General features: G+C 39.1%; 1 protein-coding gene across 1 annotated transcript in view; it reads left to right on the plus strand.

The window, feature by feature from the left end:
• Positions 1 to 21,138, plus strand: part of LOC117296491 (intersectin-1-like) — a 53,996-nt gene that overhangs the window by 27,765 nt on the left and 5,093 nt on the right. Inside the window, exons 25-38 of the mRNA XM_033779451.1 lie at positions 665 to 1,168; positions 2,019 to 2,140; positions 3,089 to 3,220; positions 3,912 to 3,948; positions 5,141 to 5,338; positions 10,475 to 10,596; positions 11,133 to 11,239; positions 11,724 to 11,799; positions 12,675 to 12,782; positions 13,979 to 14,077; positions 15,022 to 15,189; positions 16,596 to 16,667; positions 17,991 to 18,125; positions 20,434 to 20,638. Of these exons, the coding sequence (XP_033635342.1) occupies positions 665 to 1,168; positions 2,019 to 2,140; positions 3,089 to 3,220; positions 3,912 to 3,948; positions 5,141 to 5,338; positions 10,475 to 10,596; positions 11,133 to 11,239; positions 11,724 to 11,799; positions 12,675 to 12,782; positions 13,979 to 14,077; positions 15,022 to 15,189; positions 16,596 to 16,667; positions 17,991 to 18,125; positions 20,434 to 20,638 (2,085 nt within the window). The remainder of the gene's footprint in view (positions 1 to 664; positions 1,169 to 2,018; positions 2,141 to 3,088; positions 3,221 to 3,911; positions 3,949 to 5,140; positions 5,339 to 10,474; positions 10,597 to 11,132; positions 11,240 to 11,723; positions 11,800 to 12,674; positions 12,783 to 13,978; positions 14,078 to 15,021; positions 15,190 to 16,595; positions 16,668 to 17,990; positions 18,126 to 20,433; positions 20,639 to 21,138) is intronic.

Raw genomic sequence — 21,138 nt, forward strand, 5'->3', positions numbered from 1 at the left:
ACCTGTCTAAACCGGCAGTACCTGTAATATACTTTGAAAAGGCGTCATGTAATGGCTTTGGGTTGATACATACACATTTTGATGCTTTACCATTACAGAATACAACTCTGGCAAAGGTCTGGTTCTAAAAAATAATACCGAATATGTCACCAATAGTAAGAGCGCCCTCTATCGGCAGATTAAAAACATCTCAAAATATACTTCTACTATGTCTGTGGTAGAGTTTTTGATAATTGTTTCAAAATTGTTATACATAATCTCCCTCATAATAGCAACTTATATGTGGAGTCTTAGCTTGATGACGTCATCATTGCTTTAAAGGTGCACTTTTCAAAGCTGTGTGTATGCCAAACCGACTGAGGTGTAACTTAGTGTATTGTTAGTCAAGGACATTAACTTCTTGAACTCGAAAATACGTCATGATGACGTCATCGTGTTGTTTCGACATTTTTTTTTTGTTACAAATCTTGAGACGAAGCAAGTTGCAATATTTGTTTTTTACACCAGGCTTTTTACTCCCGGAAACCGAACACCTAGAGTTTGTTCACAAACTCTCAATTTCTAGTTGAAACTTCAAATTGTCTTCATTTGGAAAAGTGCTGAATGGAAATAAAAACTTTAAAACAGTATGTAATTTTTACTGATTTGAAACATTTCATTGCAGAATATGTAACACTGTATCCCTACACATCGGACGAAGCCAGTGACTTGCATTTCTCAGCCAGCGAAACCATCATGGTCACAAAGAGAGAAGGTGATTGGTGGATCGGAACAATAGGCGATAGGAAGGGAGTCTTCCCAGCCAATTACGTGCAGCCTAAGAGCAGCGTTGCGGCGTCGACAGACGCAGCACCAGTGAACTCTATACCCGCTGACAACACTCCGTGGGTGAATCAATCCGGCGACCAGGGGGAAGACTTTACGACTAGATTCCCTTACTCGTCCGATCAACCTGGAGATTTGAACTTCGAGGCCGGCCAGACTGTAACGGTCAGCAAGAAGGATGGTGATTGGTGGACGGGTCGGATAGGGGACAGGGAAGGCATATTTCCATCCAATTACGTCGTCCCGAAGGGAGGAGAGGTACCGCAGATAGTTGAGAGTCCGCCTGTGGTTGCTGCGCTGTCGGCCGAGAATGCCGCTAAGACTGGATCACTTACACGGAAAGGTATGAATAGAAAAAAATTCTGGAAGAATCATTAAAAAGGGGCATGTCGTGGCTGAGACGACCGGAGCACCGGACTCTTCTGTTCAGCAGAGTCTGGGTTCGAGTCCCGTTCGTGACACTTGAACTTTATTGGTGTGTCCTTCGGATGGGTTGAAAGCTGTTTGTCCCTTTTGTTGTGTAATGCACATAAAATGACCCAGGGCACTTATCGAAAAGAGATGGGGTTCGCCGCTGTTTCTGGTTTGATTGGCTGCATGTTGTGCCACATAACCTTGTAAACCATTACATGATGTACGGTGCTTTTATGTCTCATAACTCAAAAAAGGAAGCTCTCCACAATACCCTATTGGAAAACACTAAACATTGAAGCGCCCTGAGCGACACTGGGTGACGGATATACACACATGCACCCCTCTCTGGCTAACACTATGTCATGTCTAGTTAGGTCACTGGACCCCAAGCTCTGGGGCCAATTTCATAGAGCTGCTTAAGCAAAAAATTTGCTTTCGCACGAAAATAGCTCGCTTATTTTACACATGTTACTGGCCAAAATTTCATGCCATATACATTGGTTGTGACTGGTATTTAGCTGTTGTTTACTTAGCATATTAATTGAGTGGAGTCTTGGCCGGTAATCTGATTTTACTAAGCAAGGATTTTTTTTGCTTAAGCAAAATTTTGTGCTTAAGCAGCTCTATGAAATTGGGCCCCTGTGTTGTCAGCAGCAGAGTGTGGGTTTGAATCCCAGTCATGACACCTGTGACCTTGAGCAAGCCACTTAACCATTATTGTTTCATAGAAAGCATGAAGGATAACAACATCACCTGTATGTTTGATGTATAATCTACAGAGATAGCTCGAGTTATCGCACCCTACACCGCTACTAGTGCTGAGCAGCTGAGTCTATCGTTGGGTCAGCTCATTGCCGTCCGGAAGAAGAACCCTAGTGGCTGGTGGGAAGGAGAGCTACAGGTAAGACTGCAACTTTGTGTTTCACAAAGAGCTAATATATTAGTATAGATAAAAACCGTAGGCTAATCCTCAAGGTAAGACTAGTCTTATAGACACCGGACACTATTGGTAATTGTCAAAGACCAGTCTTCTCACTTGGTGTATCTCAACATATGCACAAAATAACAAACCTGTGAATAATAATGGAAGAAAAAACACCCTTGTCACACAAAGTTGTGTGCTTTCAGATGCTTGATTTCGTGACCTCAAAATTTAATTCTGAGGTCTCAAAATCAAATTATTTTAGTGGAAAATTACTTCTTTCTCGAGAAACGACGTTACTTCAGAGGGAGCCGTTTGTCCACAATGTGTTATACTATCAACATCTCTCCATTGATTACTAACAAGTAAGTTTTTATGCAATTATTTTGAGCAACTACCACTAGTATTCAGTGTCTTTAACTCTTTGTGAAATCCACCCCAAGACTCCTGAAGGTTGAGGCGGCTTGATGAAATGTAAGATTTCCTACCTTCTGCCCAGGTAGAAGTTAAAAAACAAGACGGTTCTTTTTAGAACTGAGAAGTCTCCTGAAATCCGAAAATCTAATCTGCAGTAGTATATCTACTATGTGACAGTAGAGTATAAAGCAAGGCAAGTTTTTAAATGAACATAATCTACCCAGCAAGTAGACACACCCATGGTGTTACCGCAAACTAAATATAAATTGATACCTCACCATGCAAAGCCTCAAATCCTATCTATATCCACTTATTAAGAACTCTCTCCGCGGCAGAGAAAATTATTAGCGAGCAATCCCCTCGATCCAATAAGCAAGGGTAGAAGTCAGGGCTCGAAGTTAAAACTGGACTCATTAAGCAAAGAATTTGCTTTCAACAAAAAATCAAGACTTGTTGCCCATTTGTACAAATTATTTGATATTTGTTTTTTTTTTGTCCGTTTCCTTACAGGCTCGTGGGAAGAAGAAGCAGATTGGCTGGTTCCCTGCCAATTACGTACAAATAATGGGTGGAACTGGAACGCCAGGTACCAGCACACCATCAGAGCTAGGATCACCTACAACCGCAATTTCTCCAAAACCGGTTTGTGATTTATTTATTTATTATTTCACTTTATTACACGCATGTTGCTGAAAAAGAATTTCTTTCATAATAAACAAATGTTTAATAAACCTGGTGCACAAGGCGGTCGCTAGCGACCACCAAAAACATGCCAAATTGGACTTTTATAAACAGTTGTAACGTAAAAACTACTACCCCCATATATATCCCCCTCATTCGATTGTTTTAGAGCGAGTGTTGAGGTTTCATTTGGTGTGATGCTCAACAGGGGGTGTTATTGAAACATTTTGAGAAAAACACGGTTGAACATGTTCTTTTTTTTTTGCATTTTAAAAAATCACTCTGTGCACCAAAGGGTTAAACAAAAAAAATGAATTTCTGTAAAAAAAAAATCACAAAGTCACATTACAACATTTTGTCAACTTGCTTCACAGGAATACAGAAGATTGAAAAACTTTAAAAAGTTCTGTATACCTGCTTTCTACATGAACATATCTTAATACTTGTTTTGACAAGATATTTCCAGTAGGAATGACTTTTGACTTCAACCATTTTGACTAGCGAAAAGGAGGTAGATCTTACGGTTGTTGTGGGCACTTTGGTACAAACTGCCTATGGCCACAAATGGTCTTTAGAGGGTTAAAAAAGAATGGTCAAACAAACAAGTTACATGTACTTGGTTTTTAAGTTTGTGTGTCTTTTTCTGTTTCAGGTCGGGGATAGAGTAGCCACTCCCTCTGCTGATTCAGGTAAGTTTTCCAGTCAACCCATACCCGTTTTATACCCACACCCATTTTAAATCCATACCCGTTTTATACCCATACCCCAGTTTTAAACCCAGGCTCTCTTTTCAGTCCCAGTATATCAAGTGATCACTTTATACCCAAATTTGAAGCAGATTGAGGATTAGCTATCCTTCCAGAAGGGAAATGATTATCCTTTGCTCCACCCATACCCGTTTTATACCCAGTTTTAACCCAAGGCTCTCCTTAACCCTCAGTTTGTCATGTGATCACTTAATATCCGTACGTGAAGCAGAACGAGGATGAGCTATCCTTTTGGAAGGAGTGGGTATACCCACTTTGCTCAATTAATACCTGTTTTATACCCATACCCATTTTATACAAATACCCAGTTTTAACCCAAGGCTCTCCTTAACCCCCAGTTTGTCATGTGATCACTTAATATCCGTACGTGAAGCAGAACGAGGATGAGCTATCCTTTTGGAAGGGAGTGGGTATACCCACTTTGCTCAATTAATACCTGTTTTATACCCATACCCATTTTATACCCATACCCAGTTTTAACCCAAGGCTCTCCTTTTACCCCCAGTATATCAGGTGATCACTTTATACCCATATGTAAAGCAGAACGAGGATGAGCTATCCTTCGGGAAAGTAACAGGTGTACCCCCTTGCTCAACCCATGCCATTATTATCGGGAAAGTAACAGGTGTACCCCTTTGCTCAACCCATGCCATTATTATCGGGAAAGTAACAGGTGAACCCCTTTGCTCAACCCATGCCATTATTATCGGGAAAGTAACAGGTGTACCCCTTTGCTCAACCCATGCCATTATTATACCCGTACCCGTTTTATACCCATACCCAGTTTTAACCCAAGGCTCTCCTTTTACCCCCAGATGTCAGGACATCACTTTATACCCGAACTTAAAAAAAGAACGAGGATGAGCTATCCTTCCAGAAGGGAATGGGTTTACCCTCTTTGCTCTACCCATACCCGTTTTATACCCATACACCCTGTTTGACCCAAGGCTCTTTTTTACCCTTTTTATATCGGGTAGTCACTTTGTACTCACATATGTATACATGTATTTGAAGTAAGATGAGCTGTTCTCCCAGAAGGAAATTGGAAACGACCCACACCCTTTTTTATACCCATACCCCAGTTTTAACCCAAGGCTCTCCTTTTCCACCCCAGTTTGTCAGGTGATCACTTTATACCCGTACGTGAAGCAGAACGATGACGAGCTGTCCTTCGGGAAGGGAATTGTTCTCAACGTCACCAGTAAAGAAGACAAAGATTGGTGGAAGGGGGAACTCAACGGCAGCACGGGGGTCTTTCCCGCAAACTACGTCCAGGAACTTAGCGAGGCAGGAAAAGGGAATGACGTAAATTGTAAGTAGACTTTGTTTTTTCATTGTTTACATTCATACGTGTAACTACTTGGCTAGCTTTTTTATTTGTTTAAATTTGTTTGAGTAGAGGAAAGAAGTAGAGATCCCTATCAGAGCGTCATGGTTGATCACACAAACATGAACACTGTCTGCGACTGTTTTGTCGGCTCTACTAATTCTGTACAATGCCTTAAAGACAGTGGACACTAATGGTAATTGTCAAAGACCAGTCTTCTCACTTGGTGTATCTCAACATAAGCATAAAATGACAAACCTGTGAAAATTTGAGCTCAATCGGTCGTTGAAGTTGCGAGATAATAATGAAAGAAAAAACACCATTGTCACACATAGTTGTGTGCTTTTAGATGCTTGATTTCGAGACCTCAAATTCTAAATCTGAGGTCTTGAAATCAAATTCATGGAAAATTACTTCTTTCTCGAAACTACATTACTTCAGATGGAGCCGATTCTCACAATGTTTTATGCTATCAACCTCTCCCCATTACTCGTTACCAAGTAAGGTTTCATGCTAATAATTATTTTGAGTAATTACCAATAGTGTCCACTGCCTTTAAACCTCCTGTGCTGACAAAAACAATGACGATCTTCATGCCACGTCTTGGGGGCAATTTACAGGCAACCAGTTCCAGGCAATCTGCAAGAAGAAAGATCATTCTCGTTTCAGTTTTCTCAGGTTTTTTTTTTTTTTTTTTTGGTGGGGGGGATGTAGTTACAGCTAGAAGATTGCCAATTTGTTCCTTGTGCATGCATCGCAGTTAGTTGCCTTCAAGATGCCTGAAAAAATTGTTCCTGTGTGAAAAGGGCCCAATTTCATGGTTCTGCTAATACCGTAAGCAAAGAATTGGCAGTTATGGAAGCAGGGAATCTGTGCTTACGTCAAGCTTTTACTTCATGGGTAAACTGGGATTTTCGGCTTGCGAGCATGTGTACTCCACGTTACAAGGCTAGCACAGAAAATTGGTGCTTGCCGTGCAAGCGGAGAATGGTGATTGTTAGTGCAGAATTCGGCGCTTAGCAGAGCCGTGAAATTGGGGCCCAAGCTAGGCCCTTTAGACCTTACAGCAACAATTCTTCAGTCTGTCTCCTGGCCTTTTCATTATCTTCTACTTACCTCATCTCTGCTCTCTTTATCTTTTGGCTTGTAGAACTCCGTACTCAGTTTGCGGCTCGAAAGACCCACACCCGACAAGAAGCCAGATTTAAACCCCCTCCCCAAAAAGGAATCTCTCATCCTCCCTCTGTTGTGTTGCCACGGCAACACAAGGTCAAATAAAAACTGCAACGGCGACACCTGTCGGGTCGACAACTCCCAAAAAAACAAAAACTTTCCTGAGCGTCTCTCTGTCTTTATGTTTGTGTCCAAAGCATGCAAGTGTTTTTGATCCTGGCATTTGTAAAGTCGGGTAGTGGGTCTTTCACAGCGGAGTTCTGCAGGTGTGATTAAAACAAGTTTCTTTCATCAAACTGTGGCCGTATCGCAGCTGGGGTGCGTCTTGGCGGTCGTAACCAATAACTGTTTCCGTTGGCTTGGTTAGACACTAATCAGTGACCAAAACTTATGTTGGTTACATCCGCCAAAACGCACCCCTGTTTTCAATCTCATCTTTATTTTTTTTCTGAAACTTGAAAATGAAGACGTCAAAAGTGCAAGCAATTGTTTTTTCTTCGCATGATGAGCAGTGTTTAGACCCACTACAAGACTATAGCCGTAAACTGTTAATATTTAAAGGAACACGTTGCCTTGGATCGGCCAAGTTGGTCTTTGTAAAGTGTTTGTAACCGTTTGTTATAAAATGAATATGGGTAGGAAGAAGTTTTAAAAGTACATAGAATACAATGATCCACACAAATTTGCCTCAAAATTGCGTGGTTTTCCTTTTACTTTGCGAATTAACACGGTCGGCCATTTATGGGAGTCAAAAATTTGACTCTCATAAATGGCCGACCGTGTTAGTCGACGAGGTAAAAGGAAAACCGTGCAATTTAGAGGCATGTTTTTGTGGATATTTGTATTCTACTTTTAAAACTTCTTCCTACCCATATGCATTTTATAACAAAGGGTTACAAACGTTTTTCAAAGACCAGTTCGACCGATCCAAGGCAACGTGTTCCTTTAATCAGGCCAGTATTTCTCTTTGATAGGCATGGTAGGGTTTGCTAAGACTAAGACTGTTTAAAAAATGAAATGAAATCATGTACAAATTAACTGTAAGTGTCAGATAATTACTTCTTATGCAACTCTTGTTTTCTATAAGTCCATCTGGGCTCTTAACGTATTATTGTGACTTCCAGAAAAATTCTTTGTAATCTGCCGAAATCTTTCGAAAGTACTGCCATTTATTTCAAAGAGGCTCTTGTGAATTGGAAAGGGTTAAGAAAAGTTAGAGGAGCAATTTTTCAATGGACGAAAGGGTGGTGGGATTGTTAGTTGATAGAAGGTGAACTGACAATTGTGGGGTGTGTTTTTTTCCACCGCTAAGTGAAAAGATAAATCCCGCAACGAGAGACGTTTTGAAACTCAAGATGGCAGCAAACTTTTCTGAGGTGAAAAGGGGTCATCTTTAGAGTCAATAGTACAGTATTGAATTCTTTAAGAAAATATTTATTTCTGTAACCGTCTCCAGACATGTCGATTTTTATTTGACATTTTTTTAAAGCGTTCTTTTCCAGTGGAAAATGTTTACCACACAGGGATTTTGTTTTGTATTTGATATGAAAGTTAGTTTGTCAACATTGGACGGGAATTAATTTGTCAGTTGAGAACATAACCTTCGTACTTTGACCTTTTTGGTACAGGCCGCTTGTGGCCACTAGGGTTTCAAGCCGCTTGTGTGGCCACTATTGGCTTTTTGCTACAGGCCGTTTGTGCCAGTGGTCACCAATGGGCTTTTTGGTACAAGCCGCTTGTGGCCAGTAGGATTTCAAGCCGCTTGTGTGGCCACTATTGGTTTTTTGGTACAGGCCGCTTGTGGCCAGTGGTCACCATGGGCTTTTTGGTACAAGCCGATTGTGGCCACTATGGGCGGTTTGATACACACCGATTGTGGCCACTATGGGCGGTTTGGTCCACACCGCTTGTGGCTGCTACATGCTTTTTGGTACAAGCCAACTTTGGCCGCTATGGGATCTTTGGTCCAAGCCACTTTTTGCCACTATGGGCTTTTTAGTCCAAGCCACTTTTGGTCGCTATGGGCGTTTTAGTAGCCACTTTTGGCCGCTATGCTCTTTTTGGTCCAAGCCACTTATGGCCATTATGGGCTTTTTAGTAGCCACTTTTGGCCGCTATGGGCTCTTTGGTCCAAGCCACTTTTGATCGCTATGGGCTTTTTGGTACAAGCTGATTATGGCCGCTATAGTCTTTAAATGGTTGTGTTACTTTTGCGTAGAAACCGATTTGTTTTTATTTATTTTGGTGCTACATGTATAAGTCAGTGACAGTATCAATGCAAACTCATTGATGATGATATTGAGTTGGTTTAATGTTTAGTGTTTTAAAGATGTACATTTCAAAAGGTAAGAAAGTGATATCTTGGCTCTTTGGTCTGAGTTTTGGTTTGTACAAATTGCAAGGAGTACTTATACATGTATGGAAGGGCCTACATTGGACTGTACTGATAGTCTGGACCTTTCTAAATATATTGCGAACTTCTATTGTTTTATTACTATTGCACACAGGGAAAGTGAAAAAGATAATGACAGCATTGTAAAGGTCTTAAAGGGACGCTACTTGCGAAACTTAAAGGAACATTACAGAATTGGTAGAAATAAAAATCGTGAAGACCACAGATTTACATAAAACTTACACGGTCTAATGATGATCCCTTGAAATATTTCTGTCTGAAATGTCATATTTGATGAGAAATAAATAATCTAATTTCGCGTTCAGAGTTCATCGCTCAGTGAGCGTTTTATTAATTGTTGTTTTGGCATCGATGCAATGCCAAATTTGTCATCGTTTTGTTCACTATTCACTCGTGACCCAGATGGCCAATCGATCTCGAATTTCTACAGGTGTGTCAGTTTATGTATGTAGTGTATTACATTAAGTGCTTACACTGCCAGCAACTTATTTGCTAGCAAAACCAATTCTGTAATGTTCCTTTAATGAAGTCAATCTGAAAACCTTGTGATTTTGATTTTTGTTCAATCATGGAAGTGTTATGATGAAGATAAATACTTAGCAATCATCTCATAATTAATCAAATTTAAACTGTTTTATGAAAAAATTATGTAATTTATTTTTCAAGTGGTTGTTCTGCAACCTTAACCCTCTCACTCTCTGACCATTAAATATCATCATTCACTGTGATTTTCAATGATGAACAGTCGCCCTATTGGTTAGAATTTTGTAGGTTTTTGTACAAGTCAAATGTTATTTCTCCTGTTTTTTTTTTTTTGCAGACAAGAAAAAAAAAAAACTCATTTCTCTTCAAAAGGAAAGCATTGAAATGGCAAGCACTTATTATTAGAATGAATACTTGTGAAATTTCAGTGTTAAAAATCACAATCTTCTTTTGACAAATTTCTGCAATGTATCCTGTCTTTTAATATTATTTCTTTACTATATTCGGGTGCATGCTACTGGCGTTATTTTAGACAATGTGTATAATTATTATTGAATGCATCAAATATTAATGTAACAACTCCAATAAATATCTTAGTACAAACCTGACTTAACCATTGGAGTGAAAGAGTACATTTTATTATCGTTTTTGTTGTAAATTTTTGTTGTCTAAAATTATTTTTGTTTTGATATAATATATATTGTGTTGATTAATATTTATTTGTTAAATTCTATTTATTTATTTGTTTGTGGTGGGTTTGTTGGACAACAATGTTGCTTGGGGTGGGGCACAGGATGAAGTATAGGAGGGGGCACTTTGTGGATTTGTTTTTTCAGTCCCTACCTGACTGCGTGTTTTTTTTCTTCTAGAATAATTCTCTTGGGTTTTCCTCCCACATCTAAAACGGAAACTTCTTCAGTGTCTTCTCTCCGAGGGGGTCTGGGCAAATACAGTGATTAAGTTCACTTTTCTGGGAGTCCTTGACTTCACAACCAGAATCAATAAATAAAATGAAATAAAAATGACGAGGTAACTTTTCGTCTTATTTTCAGGGACAAAGGATCTGCATTTATTAGAGACGACCTCACCAATGGAGAGACATCGTCAGGAAAGCATTCATGAAGTGATTAATACAGAACAGGCGTACGTGGACGACCTCGCACTGGCTATAGAGGTCAGAACTATTCCATTAGTCTCTCACCAAATCATCTTACTGGGTCCAATCCACTCTGTATCCTTGGTCCCGGCGCAACTGCAACCATAATGTTGTGCCCAATATAGGCCCTTTTCGAATCCATGGCTTCGGCTTCAGATAGATTCGGCTGAGGTTGACCGGCGGTTGTTTTGACAATTGCGTGTGCTTTGTGTACGTGCTCAGGGCTTCAGACGAGACAACGGAGCCTGGAAGTCTGGTACCAACCAGTCGTAGCAAGTGATCGTACCGCTGTGAAGTTGCTCAGGAAGCCTGACAAAACCTGTGTGTTTAGATATCTTGAAAAGTTCACTCTCAAAATCTTTTGATTTTCCCCAAAATGTGTGATGTTTTTTAGAAAATTCCAGAAGGAGGGCTATCTAAATTCTATAGCATTCGATCGGTAATATAAAAGATATTTTATGCATGGTTGTGACCACAAGTCTATTATTAATAGTTCATCCTTATCTAAGGCCGTGTCCGAAACGACGGCCTAATTTTCTTTCATTTTTGTGTAGGTCTTTCAGAAGCCCCTCGGTGAATCCGGACAGTTGGATGTGCAAGAAATCTCAAGAATCTTCGTGAATTGGAGAGAAATTATTCAGTGCAATACAAAACTACTTAAGTAAGTCACATTTTGGTTCATTGTGAATTTTTGAATGTGTACATGTACATTTGTCAGTAAATACATATATTACATGTACATGTACATGAAGGTAAACATTTAGTTAACTGCTACCTCCATGGTAATACACCGATCCATTAGGCTCCGCCCACGGTGCACGTGTGAACAAGAACACGTGAGCCTCTTCAATGCCTTTCTGCACAACTCTTCCGCACGCGCCAAGCATACGCGCACGCATGTCGGACCTTATTTTGTCGGACCTTTGGTTGCACAATGGGTTGTGATTGGTCAATACGCAATTGGGCGGAGCTTGATGGATCGGTCTATTAGCACCCTTATGATGATGGCACTTTTGCTCAGAATTCCTTGATATTGAGCTTGTGTGTTTACCATTGAGTGCTACTGTAATGAGGAGTTGCGTTAAAACACTAAATTAAACTACAGACTTTTCTGAGTTTGTTTCGTTGTCTTTCTTTTATTTTAGGTCTTTACGAGTTCGGAAGAAGATGTCTGGTGAGGGAAAGCTAATCCATATGATCGGGGATATTCTGTGTGAACAGGTAAAACAATCAACAAGAATTGTAATTAAAATCCATTAATCGTTTATTTCTTCATGGCGTTTACAACCCAATGATATGTACAGGTTATTTACTATTACATGTTTATATCAAGTGATCAATGAATGTCACATCAGTCAGTCAGTCAGTCAGTTGAGCGAGAGGATGTTTTCAGCCGACGCCTTCTCGGGGAAACTCTGATGGTCGTCTTCCACGCATCCCGGTCCAGCATCAGCGTCATAAGCTCGGATGTTTTCCTGTTGTGTAGCGTCCTTCTTCAGCCGGTCTACGAATGAAGTTCTTCTCCTGCCCTTATTCCTGATTCCGTCAATGGGTTCCCAGCGAACGAGGGGGCTCACGGCTAGCTCTGGATGGCGTACACAGTGGCCAGCAAGCCTCATCCTTCACTCCCTGATCTTAACAGTTACCCTTAGTATAGGGCAGCGTAGAACATAATAAAAGCATACAAAGTCAAATCTGTGGACATTTCAAGTAACCATTTTTAAATATTTGTGCAGCATTATATATTCACAGTCAGCAAGTAGGAAAAAACCAAAGCACAGTGCATTTATGCTTTTCCCCTTTGACAGACAATTTCGAGCACTTTATCTGCAGATACCTCAAAGTGCTTTGTCACAAGTGCACAGAGCTGCTTTAGATAATGTGAGACACACTTATATCTAGCATCTTGAAGACGTTTTCAAGGTGCTGTGGTGCAGTCTGTAGCCAATTTACAGAGCTAAACATTTTCAAGGAAATTAAAAAGCGCTGAACTGCGCCAGAAACACTGATGGTTCTATTCAAAACTTCTGATTGATAGTAAGCCAAGTTTTATAGGTTATTTAACTTCCATGAATTGTGTTGTCATTTTTTAACAGCTCCCTCGCATGACGGCTTACATCCGATTTTGTAGTTGTCAATTGAACGCATCGAGTTTGCTACAACAAAGGCTAGACAATGATGCGGAATTTAAAGAGTACATTAAGGTAAGGATGAATTCTCTGAGTTTTTGTTCAAAGTGTGCGTCAGTTTTGTTTTGTTGAGCTTTTGGAATGAAGAATTTATTAATTAAAGGCAGTGGACACTATTGGTAATTACTCAAAATAATTATTAGCATAAAACCTTACTTGGTAACGAGTAATGATGGTATAAAACGTTGTGAGAAACAGCTCCCTCTGAAGTAACGTAGTTTTCGAGAAAGAAGTAATTTTCCAGGAATAGGATTTTGAGACCTCCGGTTTAGAATTTGAGGTCTCGAAATCAAGCATCTGAAAGCACACAACTTTGTGTGACAAGGGTGTTTTTTTCTTTTATAGTTATCTCGCAACTTCGACGACCAATTGAGCTCAAATTTTCACAGGTTTGTTATCTTATGCATATGTTGAGATACACCAATTGACATTGAGACGATTGGTCTTTGACTATTACCAAAAGTGTCCATGTCTTTAAGTGAATAAAAGTTGGCAGTGGGTGCTGAGGCAGACAACTTTTGAAATTTTGCTGAACATTTTGTGCTTAATAAAAAAGCTAGCAGGATACCAGTATACAATTATTGCACGCTGTGATTGGGGTCCATGGCGTTTTGTACACCCGAGGAGGAAAATCGGAACCAGAGGCGAAGCTGAGGGTGCCATTTTCCCCCGAGGGTGTACTAAACTAATGGACCCCCATCACAGCGTGCAACAATTGTTTTGTTATACCTTGGTAACATTACTATTCCTCTTCTCAAAGTTCTGTTGTTATCTTCAAACATTATTACGATGGAGTACTCATTGTTTAATAAGCAGACGAACAAGAAACAATTCCTGACTGTTCACTCGAACCCGCAGGTGTTTCGAACACAGCACTGGAAATCGACCAAAACAGGGAACGATCAAGGTTTTCATGTTACCCGACCCCTGAGCCTTGTAACACGCGTTTTGTTGCACGTCACGTGATTGGTTCTCGACTAATCAAACTTCACAGTTTGTTACCGAGGTATAACAATCAAAGATGGTGCATGAAACATGGTAAATTGGCTAGTAACCTTATTTTGGTAAGCAAAATTTTGATGAGCGTTACCACTGCGAGAGCTTCAGTTTGATGCTCTTAGCCACTCGGCCACAAGACGCCACATTTAAATATGATGTCTTAGGCCCACAGCATTTTATATAATTTTTATATTGTTTTTATTATATTTTAGAAATTAGCCCAGGATCCTCGTGTTAAAGGAATGCCAGTTAGCAGCTACTTGATTAAACCAATGCAGAGGATCACAAGATACCCACTTCTTATTAAAAAGGTCAGTTCATTTTATCTTTGCTTCTTAAAATATTATCAGCCTTAAGTAATAAAATAATTATGATTTAAAAACAATGACAAGTTCTTCTATAGTGCATTAGCTTAAAGACAGTGGACACTATTGGTAATTGTCAAAGACCAGTCTTCTCACTTGATGTGTCTCAACATATGCAAAATAACTAACCTGTGAAAATTTGAGCTCAATTGGTCATCGAAGTTGCGAGATAATAATGAAAGAAAAAAACACCCTTGTCACACGAAGTTGTGTGCGTTAAGATGGTTGATTCCGAGACCTCAAGTTCTAAACTTGAGGTCTCGAAATCAAATTCGTGGAAAATTCCCTCTATCTCGAAAACTACTCCACTTCAGAGGGAGCCGTTTCTCACAATGTTTTGTACTGCCAACCTCTCCCCCTTACTCTTTACCAAGTGAGGTTTTAATGCTTATAATTATTTTGAGTAATTACCAATAGTGTCCACTGCCTTTAAGCAGTGCATTTCACAATGCACTTAACATCAGTTTATTAGTGCCCTGGTCATTGGGCCAATAACATTCTTTTTTAATCTTTCTCATCTCCCTGGGGAGTATACAACCCGGGCAACCGTAGCGCTCCAAAGGCTTTTTTTTCATTCACAATATCAACCTCTACCCTCGCAGGTACCCATTTATACCCCTGGGTGAAGAGAAGCAATTATAGTAAAGTATCTTGCACAAAGACAAAACTGTCCGTACTGGGATTCGAACCCAACCTCCGATGACTTAACCACCAGAACTTGAATTTGATGCTCTTAACCACTCGGCCACGACATACTACATGTACATGGGATGCAACTTTTTATTTCAAGCCCAAATTTTTTTTTAAATTTACGCGGTCAGTTTCCCCATGGTTTACTTCTTGATTTTGATTGTTTCATACTGAGTTGTTGTTGTTTTTCTATTGTCTAGATACTGAAATACACAGCCGAGTCTCACCCAGACCACGCTACCATCAAGACGGCCCTAGAGAAAGCTGAGGAGTTATGCAATCAAGTCAATGAAGGAGTACGGGAGAAGGAGAACTCAGATAAACTGGAATGGCTGCAGGAAAATGTGGACTGCGTGGGCTTAGCTGAGGTGAGTAAGATAGAGGGTCGGAGAATTTGTTTAAGCTTCAGTCACACCAAGCTAGTTTTTTAAAACATCCGAACCCTTCCTAGGATGGCAAGGTTGGCTTGTGCGTAAATAATAATAATAGTGGCAATTTATAATGCGCCATGTCTGTCTAAAAGACACTCCAGGGGTCGATTTCACAAAGAGTTAGGACTCGTCTTATCTCGAGTTAGGACTAGTAACTCGTCCTTACCTTGGGATTAATCTTAAGGTCTGCATGCTACAGTGCAGGGTTGGGACTCGTCCTAAGTCCTAAGATTAGTCTAAAGTTAGGAAGAATTTTGTGAAATCGACGGCTGGCGCAGGAGAGATGCAGTCAAGCAAGATTGCAAAGAGTTTCATAGTTAAGCACAAAAATAAGTTTTCAAATGGGTTTTGAAGCTGGAATATGTAGTGAGTTGTCGGAGTTTAGGGGGGTGTTCGTTCCATAGTGATGGGCCAGAGTGTGCGAAGGATCGGGCTCCCCATGATTGGCGTGTGCGTGGAATGTTTAGAAGTTTGGTGTCGGATGATCTGAGCTGCCTGGGTAGTGCATGAAGATGTAACAGGTTCTGGATGTATAGTGGTGCCGTGCCATGGAGAACCTGATACAAGCGCTCGCCTCTCACCAAGGTGACCCTGGTTCGATTCCCGTCCGGGGCTATATGTGAGTTGAGTTGTGTGTTGTTTCTCTACTGTGCCACGAGGGTTTTCCAGACTATTCGATTTTCCTCCCTCGGGAAAAATCAAACACTTTCGATCTTGGCTGTGATCCGTGGTCATAATGGGTTGATGTGGCTGGCAGCCAAAGGGGCCCTTGCATGCCTGCTTCTCGAACACGTTGTAGCCGCGTCCTTCGCAATTTAGCTCTTAGTTGCCAGTAAGGATGATTAGCCTCCCAAATTATTATTATTAAAAAAAAAAAAAATTGAAATCGGTAGGATTTGAAACTTTGCATGGTGGAAATACGATATAGAAAGGTTTGCGGTAACACCATGTAATGACTATCTCTAATGAGTTGGGGTGGTTCTGAAAAACAACCGCTGGTTTCAACTTGACGTTTCGATCAGTATGCTCTGATCGTCTTCTAAAATCGGGGTTTGGTCTGGGTAGAGCGTATAGCTTCGGCTGGACAATGTCTATATTGTTCTTTCTGCGAAGGGAACTCATTGATATGACTAGTTCAGGCCTGTATGCTTTGTTTTTGAATGGGCAAGGGCACCAAGGCGCTTTCTACTTGGTATAGGGCACCATTTGAGGAAATTGTCAATTTCTAGGGGGCATGGAGGCAATCGCCTTTGTTGCCTCCGTGAAGTATCGGGCCTGCTAGTTTTTCAGTTGTGCAATCAGAAATTTGAATTTACTTGTGCAATTTTGTTCTGATTTGTTAGGAGCTGATTTTCAACTCCTTGACCAACTGCCTCGGCCCGAGAAAATATCTCCACTCTGGAAAACTACAAAAGGTAAAAACGTTTGTTGATTCTTTTCTTCCGATGGAGCTTGTATTACGTGTAGCTTAAAGGCAGTGGACACTATTGGTAATTGTCAAAGACAAGTCTTCTCACTTTGTGTATCTCAACATATGCATAAAATAACCAACTGGTGAAAATTTAAGCTCAATTGGTCGTCGAATTTGAGAGATAATAATGAAAGAAAAAACACCCTTGTCAAACGAAGTTGTGTGCATTTAGATGGTTGATTTCGAGACCTCAAGTTCTAAACCTGAGGTCTCGAAATCAAATTCGTGGAAAATTACTTCTTTCTGGAAAACTATGGCACTTCAGAGGGAGCCGTTTCTCACAATGTTTTATACCATCAACCTCTCCCCATTACTCGTCCCCAAGAAAGGTTTTATGCTAATAATTATTTTGAGTGATTACCAATAGTGTTTACTGCCTTTAAACCCGGTTACTTACATCGGTTTCAGATGGGCGTTATATCTTGTACATAGTTACGTCGAACCAAAAAGATTAGGGAGTGGGTCTAGGTTGACCTCAAAAAGTTTGGGTTCACCTTGATGAGCTGGTTAAAAATGATGAAATTTTGATCCAAAAGAAACAAATTTGAACGATTGTAACAAAAATCTCTATGACAGATTGCAAGAGTATCACGGAATTTTTTGTGTGTACATTCTAAACAAGCGTAACTTCAAATTTTTCTGATCTGTTTGTTCTGTCTATTGGGAACAATCTATTGTTCTTTGACAGATTATAAGAGTAAATACAGAAACTTTCATCAAAGTTAGAAACATTTCTAGCATTGTCTCTTAAAGCCATTGGACACTTTCGGTAAACAGTATTGTCCAAGGCCCACACTTCGTGTATCACAACTTCTATATAATATAACAAACCTGTGAAAATTTAGGCTCAATCGGTCATCGGAGTCGGGAGAAAATAACGGGAAAACCCACTCTTGTTTCCGCACAGTTCGCCGTGTCATGACATGTGTTAGATCCGTAAATCCGTAATAAATCGGTAATTCTCGATATCGAGAATTGATATTGTTTTAATGTTTTCTCAAAAAGTAAAGCATTTCATGGAATTAATATTTCAAGAGAAGTCTTTCACCGTTACCTTCTGTAAACCCTGTAAGTAATTTGTAAATCTGTGAACTTTTAATTTCGTTTCTGTACCGAAAGTGTATAATGGCTTTAATGTTTGCATTCTGAATGGGACTACATGTACTTTCAACTTTTGCTGATCTTTTATTTTTGTTCGTCTATTTGGAAAATTTATCATTCACTTGTATTGTTTACTTTTTTTTTCTTTTTTCTTTTCTCGTTACAGACGAAGAGCAGTAAGGAGTTGTATGCCTTTCTGTTCAACGACTTCTTATTGTTCACTACACCAGTAAAGCCTGGTCTCCTTCCATTTATTTCATCGACCAGTAGAAGTACAGTGGAGTATCGCATGTACAGACAGGTAAAGGCTAGCATTTCGTCTCTAGGTAAAACTGTCTAACTTTTCAAGGCAGTGGACTCTATTACTCAAAATAATTATTAGCATAAAACCTTACTTGGTAACGAGTAATGGGGAGAGGTTGATAGTATAAAACATTGTGAGAAACGGCTCCCTCTGAAGTGATGTAGTTTTTTGAGAAAGAAGTGATTTCACACTCAAATATTTAAAAAATTCAGGCCTGACACCCTTTTTAGGCATCTGAAAAGCACACAGATAAGTGCAACAAGGGTGTATTTTTCTTTCATTATTCTCGTGCAACTTCAACAAATTTATATGTTGGGATGCACCAAGTGCATGAAGTGAGACTAGGGGTCTTTGGTTATTACCAAAGGTGTCCAGTGCCTTTTAAACAGTTTTGCTGCTGTTGTATTTTACCTTCATCTGTTTTCCATTATTTCACCCCTTTTACTGCTTAAGAGTGTGCAATATTTGTTGTTTTCTATTCTCTTGTATTAATACGTAAGTTTGTAACAATTGTTCAGCTTTTGTCTTTTGCCTTTATCTGCTTTCCAGTATTTGACCCCATTTTATTACTTGTGCATTATTTATCATTGATTATTCTCCTGTAATAATGAAATGTAGCTTTCAAACAATTTTACTGCTGTTGACTTTGCCTTTATCTGTTTTCCAGTATTTTACCCCATTTTATTACTTGTGCATTATTTATTATTGATTATTCTCCTGTAATAATGAAATGTAGCTTTCAAACAATTTTACTGCTGTTGACTTTGCCTTTATCTGTTTTCCAGTATTTTACCCCATTTTATTACTTGTGCATTATTTATTATTGATTATTCTCCTGTAATAATGAAATGTAGCTTTCAAACAATTTTACTGCTGTTGACTTTGCCTTTATCTGTTTTCCAGTATTTTACCCCATTTTATTACTTGTGCATTATTTATTATTGATTATTCTCCTGTAATAATGAAATGTAGCTTTCAAACAATTTTACTGCTGTTGACTTTGCCTTTATCTGTTTTCCAGTATTTTACCCGTTTTATTGCTTTAAGAGTGTGCGATATTCATTATTGTCCATTATCCTGTAATATGAAGTTTTGTAACATTTCAACAATCTACTATTGACTTTTGCCTTTATCTCTTTTCTGTTATTCACCCCTTTTTATTGCTTAAGAGAGTGCGATATTCATTATTGTCTATTCTTCTGTAATATATGATGTTGTAGTTTGTTAACAATTGTTCTACTGTTGGCTTTTGCCTTTATGTTTTGCTTAATTTGTTTTTGTTCACAGCGCTGTGAGGCTGTTTTGCTACAATGCTTGTACTGTACATGTATCTTCTTGTAAATATTTTATAATAGATAATGTATCTCCTTGTCTTTTGCGATAGTTTTCAATTTTAATCTAATCTTATTTTTCTACGTCTCTGTGATTTCTTTTACATTGCTAATTGTATTTTTATCATAGTTTTGGGGTATAGAAGAGTTTGCGGTAACACCATGTAATGACTATCTCTAAATGAGTTGGGGTGGTTCTGAAAAGAAACAATGGTTTAACTCGACGTTTCGATCAGTATGCTCTGATCGTCTTCTGGAGTAAGGGGTGAAATAGTTTTGGGGGTTACTTCTTTTATCTAATGGCTAGGCCTAGGTTTTTGTTTGTGGTTATCTTTATATTACTTAATGTTTTATTTTGTAGGCATTTATTATTATTATTTTTTTTGTGACACTACAGACCATGTTTTGTGTTTCTAAACAGAGATAAGTAATTGTACTTTTTTTCATAGTTTTGGGGGTAACTTCTTATATATCTAGCTAGCCTAGGTTTTTGTTTTTGATTGTATTTGTATTACTTAATGTTTGATTTTGTAAGCATGCCATTTTTAGTTTTAACTTTGTGACACTACTGACCATGTTTTGTGTTTCTAAACAGAGATAAGTAATTGTATTTTTATCATAACTTTGGGGGTAACTTCTTATATCTAGCTAGCCTAGGTTTTTGGTTTTTGATTGTCTTTATATTACTTAATGCTTTACTTTGTAAGCATGCCATTTTTAGTTTTAACTTTGTGACACTACCGACCATGTTTTGTGTTAATAGAGATAAGTAATTGTATTTTTACCATATTTTGGGGGGATAACTTCTTATATCTAGCTAGCTAGCGTACGTTTTTGATTGTCTTTATATTACTTAATGTTGATTTTGTAGGCATGACATTTTTAGTTTTAACTTTTTGACACTACAGACCATGTTTTGTGTTTTTTAACCAAGATAAGTTAATAAGTAAATAACCCTCTCTTGATTTCTTCAGCCATTATTTCTCAACGAGGTTGACGTGAAGTCGGCGAGCGAACCGGGCTCTAACGATTTCCTCTTCAACATCAACCACATCGATAAGGTGTACGCCCTCAGAGGAGAGAGTAATAACGACAAGAACCGCTGGATCGATAAGATTCAAGCCGCCTCCAAGAATTATATCGAGACAGAGAAGAAGAAACGAGAAAAAATACAGAGAGGTTGGTTCTTGACAAAATCTTCTTAAAGCCATTGGACCCTTTCGGTACAGAAAACAAATCAAAAAATCACAGATTTACAAATTATTTACAGGGTTTACAGAAGGTAGTGGTGAAAGACTTCTCTTGAAATATTAGTCCATGAAATGCTTTACTTTTTGAGAAAACGGTAAAACAATATAAATTCTCGTTAGCGAGAATTACGGATTTGTTTTATAAACACATGTCATGACACGGCGAAACGCGCGAAAACAGAAGTGGGTTTTCCCGTTATTTTCTCCCGACTCCGATGTCCGATTGAGCCCAAATTTCCACAGGATTGTTATTTTATGTATAAGTTGTGATACACGAAGTGTGGGACTTGGACAATACTGTTTACCGAAAGTGTATAATGGCTTTAATTAATAATAATAATACAGATTCATATAAACCCCAGACAGTTCCGCTTTTCCTATCGGTGGAGAGCATATCACGTAGGGGTTTTAATTTTAACTAAACGGCTG

This window comes from Asterias rubens, chromosome 11, assembly GCF_902459465.1.
Source record: "Asterias rubens chromosome 11, eAstRub1.3, whole genome shotgun sequence".
Classification (NCBI taxonomy): Eukaryota; Metazoa; Echinodermata; class Asteroidea; order Forcipulatida; family Asteriidae; genus Asterias; species Asterias rubens.